This window comes from Etheostoma spectabile, chromosome 11 (assembly GCF_008692095.1).
Source record: "Etheostoma spectabile isolate EspeVRDwgs_2016 chromosome 11, UIUC_Espe_1.0, whole genome shotgun sequence".
NCBI classification, from domain to species: Eukaryota; Metazoa; Chordata; class Actinopteri; order Perciformes; family Percidae; genus Etheostoma; species Etheostoma spectabile.
Genome location: NC_045743.1, coordinates 22,701,359 through 22,712,546, shown reverse-complemented (window position 1 = coordinate 22,712,546; position 11,188 = coordinate 22,701,359). Strand labels below are relative to the sequence as shown.

At 38.6% G+C, this 11,188-nt stretch overlaps 1 protein-coding gene across 1 annotated transcript in view; it reads right to left on the bottom strand.

The window, feature by feature from the left end:
- Window positions 1–11,188, bottom strand: part of LOC116698079 (interferon lambda receptor 1) — a 29,094-nt gene that overhangs the window by 5,256 nt on the left and 12,650 nt on the right. Inside the window, exons 5-7 of the mRNA XM_032529848.1 lie at window positions 10,162–10,310; window positions 5,930–6,080; window positions 4,144–4,259 (exon numbers count right to left, since the gene is read on the bottom strand). Of these exons, the coding sequence (XP_032385739.1) occupies window positions 4,144–4,259; window positions 5,930–6,080; window positions 10,162–10,310 (416 nt within the window). The remainder of the gene's footprint in view (window positions 1–4,143; window positions 4,260–5,929; window positions 6,081–10,161; window positions 10,311–11,188) is intronic.

Genomic DNA, 11,188 nt, shown 5'->3' with positions numbered 1-11,188 from the left:
GCCAGGAGAACCAAGGAGTGGCTCTCCAGACCTAAAACCCAAACTCTGTTTCTCAGCGACAGCCCAGAAACCCGACTGATCGAGAGAAGATCTGTGTGGAGGAGTGGGCCAAAATCCCTTCTGCAGTGTGTGCGAACCTGGTGAAAAACTACAGGAAATCGATTATCGATTTTTCCCTCCTGCCCCTAGCTTTCAGATGTTAACACCAAATTCACCCGTTGGGCCACAGACAAGAAAACGCCACCACCCAAACTAGCAGTCAGTGGGACCGGCGGTGACGTGCTGCTGTTCCTAACATACTAAATTTGGTTTATCAAAGCATCACATGACAGAAAATAAGCACAGCAGCGACGTCAGATAAGTCCGACCTCCATATTTATATCTCCATGTTTATATTCTATGTATTTAAATGTTATAGTTGTGACTGAAAATGACAAAAAATGCATACATTAGCTGATTTGACGTATCTCTCTAATTCAAATCAACGGTGATGGGGCCTGATTAACTGACTAATCAAGTTATCTAATTGTTAGATAAATCATTTTTGACTAATTCAGAAGGACGATTCCATTGAATGCGGTTATATCTTCACACACTCAGCAGCTGACCCTCGTAGAGATTCTTTCTCAAAAAAACGCCAACAGAATGGATGCTTAGCGGTCCTTTAAGCCTGACCTCAACTTATCAGACTGTTCGCGTGTGTGTGTGCGTGTGTTCTGACATTTAACAGAAATGAAGCTGCATGCCTTCAGTGCTATAAGGCGACATGTTCCCCAGCAGTGGAAAGTGTGTTGCTGAATCATATTAAAGGAAGTGGGGTTCCACAAAGTGCTGGGGAAAAGAAACGGTTGGTGAGCAACCAATAGCCTCCAAAGTTCACATTTGATTTATTGGCCACATAGAAGTCCGGGGTGAGGGGAAAGCCCCTCTACATCTCGCTGTCACTCTGGTTGACATAAGGTAATTAATAATGGAACATGAAACTACATATTATTTTACAAAAAAGCGTCCTCAAATCCCCCTTGCATGAGACCAACGCCACGAAAAATGAAAGGTTAACTGTAACCGACGCCCACACCCAAACCAGTTCTTACATCCCAGCACGCTTTAATAAAATGAAGCCAATGACTAATATGAACTGAAGGTTTCAAAAGCTATTGGTGACTGCCAACTGAATTATGATCTTTAGAAATTGCCAACCCCCCTTTGTTTTTTCCCAGGTTCATAACTCGCCTCGGAACAATGTAAGTGCTAAGTGACACCTATTTAACAACTAGACAATTTATATATCCTAAGTGTATTTTCGTTCATTGCGCATTTATTTAAACTCAAGAGATCATTGAGGGGTAGCCGTCATTTAAAAAGACAACACCACAGAAAAGAATATTTCATCATTAAAAAGATATGTACCTGTACATGTGTAATGACAATAAAGTTGAATCTAATCTAAAAAGACAATAGAACTTTGAAAATTAAAAACACACACACACACACACACACACACACACACACACACCACACACACACACACACACACACACACACACACACACACACACACACACACACACACACACACAATTTGTGTCCCTGTTTTTTTCACCAGTGGAAAATTTGTTTATTTTATTTTATCGTCATTATTATTTAAATCAGAGAGATGTGGATGGCTTTAGTTATTACCCCATGTCCTTCAGAGTATTATCTTGGAAAAATAGTAACCAGTAAAGAAGGGAAAAGGCAATTATGTAATGGATCGTATGGATTACTATTTAGAAGTTTGTATAGTTAAGTCTATGAATATGAATTTCAAATGTGAGCTTGATGTCCAGATAAACCTTTTTTACATTTATAGTCAGAAGGTGTGCATAAACCAGTTAAATAAGTAACTAAAGTCAGAAGAGAGTTTAGTGTCTATATAATAAAGACAGAGTAAAAAATGACATAATCTGCATATAAGAGACAAGTAGAATGTTACGTGAGTCATTAATGAACAGGAGAGGGTCTGTTTGATACATAAGAAGAGAAAATATTTAAAACAAAGCAAAAACATTGGAAGACTTTAAAAAAAATTGAGTAGCAGTTAATAATTTACAGTGTCAAGTGCATAGATATTGCTCCAGTGACACCACTTGGCACAATGACAACATTCATATACTGTATATCAACAATAATATATATAATAGTAAAGACCAGGACAATTACTTACACCACTGCGGAGACAGGCATTTAATGTCTTTAATAATAACTGGAAATTACAAACTAGAAAATGTAACATAGAAACTAAAGTACTTTTGTTTTAGGAAGACAAGCAGGTCTCAGACACCTAAAGTCATTCATCAAACAAGACAATATTTGTATGACATACTGTAGCTCAAGATGTAAATATCAATGAATAAAAAATTGAAACTTGAAATCTAATGTTTATGCTTCTATTTATATACTTTGGGTCTACGTGTAATGAAAGGTGCTATATAAATAAAATTGCTATTGCCAATTTTTTAGTTTGATTTTGATCAATCCATTTTTTTAATGGTTTGCGGTAAAGCATTAACATTGTTCTCCAGGTGAATCTGAGCGGGGGTGCTGCTACCACCGACGCCCACTGCCTGTGACAGGAAAAAGGGATATGACAGGTGGCGCCCAAGTCACAAATGTTCAAATTGTACATATTTTATTTGGGTTTGTCTCACCCAGAAAAGCAGCAGACTCAATCGCTCAGTGAGACACTGTCACACGGACCGAAGAACTAGATGAGAATATAATAACATGCATAAAGGGTACTCAGATTCCCCCCCCCCTTCATTTTTCTCTGCCCCTATCATTTTTTGACCATCTAACAACTACACCACCACTGGCACCTCAATAACAAGACAAACTAGGTATATCAAACATCTTGTTGCAAAAGAAAAAAGAAAAGGAAATGGAAAACCTGCGCAGTCGCCTGCAGCCGTCTACCTTTTTGTCTTTTTGTCTTTCACCACAGTTCAACCACAACCATGGCACTTTACACTCGAGTAATGTGCACAGAGTGTGTTTCCGCCTTCAGTTCTTTCCTAATTTACTCAGAAAACGTCAAACCACAAAACAAACGGCGTGTTTATTGTATGGTAAAGAAAATAACAACGCATGTCAAGCTGGATCGTGTTGAAGTAATTTTCTCTTCCACATCCCACTGCAGATGATTCTACTTCAAAGTGTCCAATAGTCTGATGACAGAGATCAAAAACCACAGAAGTTCTTAGGTAGCAACAATATGGAGACAGTCCTGTACGCCAATATGTTTCACTACTTTTTTGCATTGAATGCAATTTAACATACAAGTGCAAATTAACAAAAATAATAAATTATTATTATTTCTAATTGTGCATGGATTGTACCCTAAGCATTTTGTGTCCCCTCAAATAAGAAGAGTAGCTTTATTTAAGTAATTGGGAACTCCATTTGAGTTTTAATACATGCCTTAAATAAGAATTGCTTTGTGATATTGTTATTCCACAAATAACTCCTCCTCCTCCCTTATTAAAAGAATCCACAATCTATGAATATGCACAGATTGCTCATTTCAAATATTTAACTGCTATTAGACAAGTTACTTTACTTTAGAGACTTGCAGGACCGAGCTACTGCCACCCCAAAACTCTGCACATGCTTAAACACTGTAGCACAAATACAACACAAACGGCGAGCTAAGGCATGCTACGCTACCTCAAGGGCAAAGAAGCATGTTTTTGAAGCCTCGGAACATTTATGATTCCCAGAGATGGGAAGTACAAATCCTTGGCTGCACCGGGCTAAAAGCAGGGCTTCATTCTTTACGTTGTGGCTGTTTAACTTTATGTTATGTGCCCCTTGGAAATTCAATAAAGATATGTTAAAAAAAAAGAAAGAAAAGAATGCAGTGACCCAAAAGGACCTCTTTAGATCTACGGTCTATTGGAGCCCCGAGCATATTTTTGAATATTATTGTTATGCTAGAGATGTGGCATGCTGTTTTTCCAGTAATGACCCAAAAAAAAGACAATAAAAAAAGGAGCGAAAAGGTTTAAACCACAAATGAATTTACAAATTAACTTAGAGGGGCAGTGTGGGTTCCTTCCAACACCAGCTACTGATTTCAACCCGACAATGAATTCGATGACTTACCAGGACTGATGGTAGCGACCTCCTCTTCAGACAGATGAAACCAGTAGAGACCAGCACGGCCACGACGGCCAAAACAAACACCACCAACATAATCAACAGGGCTGAGATCCACGGGTCTGCAGAGAGGAGAGGGCATCATGGGACATATTACGCACACAGAAGGAAGAAGTAAGCTATAGTGGACGGTCCTGCGTTCAGATTTCCATTTCAGAATAATACATATCATGTTATTGTATCATTATTGATGCATTCATGTGTTCATCCCTTTCAGCTGGTAAATTATTTCATATACTGCTGGGTAGTTTGACCTATAATCCATCATCATTTATTAGTTAATAAATGATGATGTTTACTGTGTAAATGTTTACTGTGGTGGTATAATGGTTTTATGTTTTTATATTATTATTATTATTATTATTGTTATTATAACTGTTACTGTTGACTGGTGCTGAGAGAGTGCAATAAGGCATATTGTATTTCATTGCTGTGGTACTCTGTACTAAGATTTATATGACAATACATTTTGAACTTGAATAAATAACGTAAATCTGCAAAGTAACTAAAACTGTCCATAATAATATATGTAGTGGAGGAAAAATTATAATTGTTCCCTCTGAGATGTAGTAGATAGAAAGTACGTAGATTAATATGAAATATAGAAATTGAAACAAGTGCAATACTTTGGCTACACCTGTTCAACAGGCATAAACATGTAGAAAACATATCTCTTCAGCAAATTCTTGTAAACTGGTTAGCAAGCTGGTCGCTATGGCGAAGCAGTCTCTTTTTTCTCTTTTCTCTCTACCAGCAGTCCATATGGCTAATTAATATTCACCTAAGTGAGTATGTGAAATAATGTGGCTAGTAAGCCGGGGGAATTGAAAACACCGGCGTGGCTGTGCAAAGGCCTTTAAGATTATGACCGGACCTCAAAAAATGTCAAGAATTTAGGTTATCAACATTCACATCAAAGAGCAAGATCTGAAATGTAAGATTATAGTGTTTACCATGAAAATAACCTAAACGTTTGTCCCAAGTTAATAAAAAATGTGTCTAAATTAATCCACATTTATTATAGAATTACCATTTTGAAGTCTGAAAGTGCCAGAATTGAATTCAGCATCCTCTAAACTCTCTTAAACCACTCCAATATTGTAGAAACTGATGGCACAGTGCAACATCTATTGTCCATCTGGCCGATTCTGCTAATTGTGCAAATTTTGCTAATTAACAAAGATTCATCATTTATCCAAAAGCATTGGATATTCAAAAGTGTCAGGAGGGGATTCATCTTAACTACACCCTGAAAACAATGCATCAACATACACAAAAACACTCATGATTCTGAAATGTAAGATTGTGTTTACCATAAAAATAACCTATAATTATGCCTGAAAGGAATTGGAACTTCCCAAAATAAATCACAATAAGTACTAAAATTAGCTCTTTGAACTCTGAAAATGCCAGAAAAGACATCAGCATCCTGTAAAACCTCTAAAACCATTCACATATTGTAGAAATTGGCCGTACAGTGCAAAATATGTGGTCAAACTGGACGATTAAGCTAATAATGCTAATTATGCAAATTGCTCAACATATGTAAATTAGCATCCAGCAGTTTCCGTATGCTGGGGACCCATCCTTCACATTTCTGCAATAAAACTTTGGTGTACTCAACATTTCCGGGTTCACAATGGGGCTCTATGGGCTGGCTACTAGACTATTAAGTATCATTTGAAAAACATAACAGTAGGAGAAACATGCACACAACCACAGGGACCTGTACCTGCGGTGACGTGGCCAGGGGTGGAAGCACACACAGGCTGGCTGTAGTTGGACAGCCTGGGCACATCTAGGTCTGAGAAGCACACTGAGACACAGTACTCTCTGCCAGAGGCCAGATTCTTCACGGGCACTCGTCTCAAAGACTTGGTGTACTGCACACAAAGAGAACACTTATGATCAGTAAGAGAAAAACAAACAGCATAACAAACATAGCATTGCCACAATAGATTAAACCACAGGAAGCTATGTTTGACAATGCTGGGGTATGGTCAAGTGGCAACTTCTGGGCCTGAAAAAAAAGTGAAATCTACACATTAGAATTCCCTTTTTTTTCTTTTCACTTGTGCTTTAAACCTGCACTCTAACTTCCAGCACGGGGGCGACACCACTGGTTCCAAAAAGAAGTCAGATTCAAAGTTGTGTAAGTAAGATGTTATTAATAAGACTAAGATGCCCTTGCCATCTATCATCGATGACACTCCTGGGTCTGAAAATATTGCTCAACTGTGGAGAAAACAAGATGGTGGTAATTGTGTTAAAATGAACCATGAATGAGGGTGTGGTCTTTTCTAGTCTTAGCGACTACTCAAAGCGCTTTAACATAGCACAGTAATGGGAGTCATGTGATCGGCTTGACAGAGATGACGGCTTAAGGTTTAGCTCCTGGCCCAATTTTGCCAAATGGTTGTGTTATATGGTTCCACGTCTGGTATTCTATCGCTTTGTGCTCGATAGAATCATTTAAAAGAATGGCAAACAAGAACCAAATAAAAAAGAGTGATTCCAAAAATAAATAAATAATGGTTTTAACTAACCCCCCAGAGAGTGACACTAGGTACACTTCTTACTTTTGGCAGCATATGTACTGTATGTATGTTTTAATCACCTTGATCTTATGAACTTCAATGCATACAACTTTGTTGTCTTGTGATGTTTTATACAGTATATTTTATATTAATAAGGACCTGTCTGTCAGAAATAAAGTTGAATTTAATTTCTATGGGGAAATTACGTCACTTTTTACTTGATTTATTACCTCAGTAAACATTTTCCTAGTGAGTTTATGGTTTCATTATTACACGATTAGACCCAAATACAGGAAGTGAACCAGGAAGTGAACTTTGCACACAATTTACGGACTTCTATATGATTTAAGGGATGATAACTTTCAGATCCATAAGTTGTTTTGAGCACACATTGCTGTCAGTGCTGCTTATTGTTCCTCTTCTCAAATATTCAAAACACTAAAGCAGAGCCGGAAAACACAAGACGTTATAAATTTGGTGTTGCTCTATTATTTCTGAGAGCAGGAAGTGTCTGCAAAATTCTGTCACATAAAGAAGCGACCGTCTGGATTGCGTGACGTGTGTTCACAGGGTTTGGTGCTTTTCACAAAGTGCAGTGTGATTTAGGCCTGCACCATTTGGGGAAAAATATTTTGATAGTTTGTTGCACACATGAATCATGACAAAACAAAACAAATTGGCAGTACCAAATATAGATTTTTTTTTGGTAAACACAGAGGCTTCAATAAAGAGAAGAGAGAGCAATTCAGCGCTTGGAGAACTTTAAAACCTATGGTATACAGTCTATGTGCAATAAGCAGCTGACAGACAGCGAGAGAAGGATGATGTCACACAGACGACCAGCAATGTGTGATCAGAACAGCTTAGGGATCTGAAAGTTATCATCCCTTAAATCAAGTCCATAAATTGTGTACAAGGTTGATATCACAGGCTACTTAATGCTTCGTTTTTGGTTCACTTCCTGTGTTTGGGTCTAATCGTGTAATAAGGAAGACATGAAACTAGCAATTGAGACCATAAAGTCACTATGAAAATGGGCAGCTGTGACTCAGAGGCAGGGCAGTCGCCTGCCAATTGGAAGGTTGGTAGTTCGATCCATGGCCCTGCAGTTCCATGTTGAAGTGTCCTTGGGCAAGACACTGAATCCCGAGTTGCCCCCGATGCTGCGTCATCGGAGTGTAAATGTGTGTGAGTGTTTATCTGATGAGCAGGTGGCACCTCGGGCCGCAGCCTCGGTCACAGTGTGTGAATGGTGAATGGTTCCTGTATTATATAAAAGTGCTTTGAGTAGTTTTTGAGACTAAAAAAGCTCTACAGTGGGGCTCGAAAGTTTGGGCACCCCAGGTAAAAAATGTGTATTAATGTGCATAAAGAAGCCAAGAAAAGATGGAAAAAATCTCCAAAAAGGCATCAAATGACAGATTAAACATTCGTATAATATATCAAAAAAATTTAGATTTTATTTCCATCATTCACACTTTCAAAATAACAGAACACAAAAAATGGCGTCTACAAAAGTTTGGGCACCCTGCAGAGTTTCTGGCATGCATCCCCCCCCCTTTGGAAAGCTGAGACCTGACAACGTCATGGATTGTTCTCAATCATCGTCTGGAAAGACCAGGTGATGTCAGTCTTAAGGTTTTAAATGCCCAGACTCATCTGACCCCCCCCAGAAATCAGCACCATGGCTTCTTCTAAGCAGTTGAAACTGAAACTGAAAATAGTTGACGCTCACTAAGTAGGAGAAGGCTAGAAGAAGATAGCAAAGCGTTTTCAGATACCAATATCCTCTGTTCGGAATGTAATTAAGAAATGGTCGTCATCAGGAACAGTGGAAGTTAAAGATCTGGAAGACCAAAAACAATTTCAGACAGAACCGCTCGCAGGATTGGGAGAAAAAGCAAGTCCAGACCCATGTTAGACTGCCCGATCCATCCAGAAAGACCAGGAGACACTGGAGTTGGGCTACACCATTCTACTATAAAGAGATACTCGTACAAACATGGTCTTCATGGGAGAGTCGTCAGAAGAAAACCTCTTCTACGTCCTCAACACAAAAATCAGCATTTGAAGTTTGCAAATGAACATATAGACAAGCCTGATGCATTGTGGGAACAAGTTCTGTGGGCCGATGAGGTTAAAATAGAACCTTTTGGCCGAAGAAAGGGCCCAGAATTGAATGAAAAGAACCTCTGTCCAGCTGTTAAGCATGGGGGGGATCAATCATGCTATGGGGATGTATTGCAGCCAGTGGCAAAGGGAACATTTCACGAATAGAAAGAAAAGTGGATTCAGTAAAATTTCAGATAATTTTGGACGCTAACTTGATGCCATCTGTGAAAAAGCTGAAGTTAAAGAGAGGATGGCTTCTACAAATGGCTAATGATCCTAAACACACCTCAAGATCCACGGTGGATTACATCAAGAGGCGTAAACTGAAGGTTTTGCCATGGCCTTCACAATCTCCTGACCTCAACATGATTGAAAATCTATGGATAGACCTTAAAAGAGCAGTGCGTGAAAGACAGCCAATAAATCTCAAAGAACTGGAAGACTTTTGGAAGGAAGAATGGGCAAAGATACCTTCAAGAAGAATGAAAGACTCTTGGCTGGCTACAAGAAGCGTTTCCAAGCTGTGATACTTGCCAAAGGGGGGGAGGGCAGTACAAGGTATTAACTCTGCAGGGGGCCCAAACTTTTGCGGACGCCATTTTATTTTGTTTTCGGTTATTTTGAAAGTGTAAATGATGGAAATAAAATCTAACTTTTTGTGACATATTATACAAATATCTAATCTGTCATTTGATGCCTTCTGGAGATTTTTCCATCTTTTCTTGGCTTCTTTATGCATATTAATACACATTTTTACCTGGGGTGCCCAAACTTTTGAGCTCCACTGTTTGTAAATACAGTCCATTTATATTTTTTTAAACTCACAGAAGAAAGTAGTAGCGGTTGTAAGATTAAATGAGAATCAAAGTCATTAAAAAAAAGATATTTAAAAATGGCTGAACAAGGCTGAATCGAGATTGCGATTTAATGAAAAATGCAACAATGACTACGTTGACATGCACATAATATTCTTTTTTTTTTTTTTACCTTATTCCGAAAAGACATGAATTCTGACTACGCTGTTTACATGGCTGATGAAAGTATATATTCCACTAATATTCTTGTTTACATGCAGCCGTGCAAAATACAATTTTTCCAAAGTTTGACAGCAGTGGAGGACTTGGTAGACCACAGCCTCCTTGAGACGCATGTTCTGTATGCGCTGTATACATGTCCAAAGAATGCCTTTAAAAGCTGGAATATTGGTGTGCATGTAAACGTTCTTAATGTTGCAACTTCACCCCCGAATAGCACCGATAGGTGTGAAAGCGCCCTAAAAGTCTTATGACTCTGTATGGGAGTATATGTACAGCACCTCAGCTCGGTCAACATTGTTGCTCTTGATCCTGAGTTTGTACCGCAGAGAATTATAGATGTCCCTAAGGTGCTCCATGGGAGGCTGAAGGTCCACACACAAGTCTTGTCCACAAGGTGTCACAGTCAGCAGCGGCACATCCATGTGAGCTGGAGGACACGGACACAGGGACAAATAAATAATTTAGCTACATAAACTCCCATTTCCATCACGCGTCGGGTTACCAATAGTTGTAGATAGAAAACTGAATAGGAAATAAGGAGAGATAACCACTATAAAAATGCTGCATTAAATTAGTCTTACAGCCCTTTATGTGCAATTTCTCTGCTCATGAATGCAGGTACAGAAAAGGTTTATGCAAAGTCATTTGATGCAAGAAATATCTTCAATAGAAGTCTAAGCAAAACATTTTCAACAGAGTTCCAGTAAGTAAATAAGTTCAGGGAGTAAAGCCGGTATATATTACTATAAATTGCAATACATTTGATATCCTGAGCTGTAAAGTGGTATCTTAGTGACCATTAGGATAACATTGAATTGACTGTCTCTACAGAGTCCCGTACTCTGCAAAGATGAACTCTGTAAATGTTTTTTCAAATAAAAGCAGTGCTTTGTTGCTGGTTTATATCATGCCAATGGCAAAGACGCAACGACATGGAGTCGACATGGACATGAATTCTACTCCATTCTAAGTAGCAGTTGATTTTATATGTGAGTTTTAAATTAATGAAAGCTGCAATAAATAAGTGCAATTAGTTACTTTGTTTACTTTTTTGCAGATTGGGACTTGGGATCGGCAGATATTTAATATTTTAAAAATCGGATTGGGATCCGTGTCCAAAAAAGCTGATTGGGACGTCTCTAGTCTCCAGCTTTAATATCCTGGGAGTCCCTAAGGATAGACCGATTATCGGCCTAGTTTGCAGATTATCTGTAGCGGCGTTTTATTTGCCTGATAACCGATAAAGTTGAATTAAAAAGTGCACTACTTTGGCAAGGCTACAGCTCTGTGTCTGTCCCTCTGCTT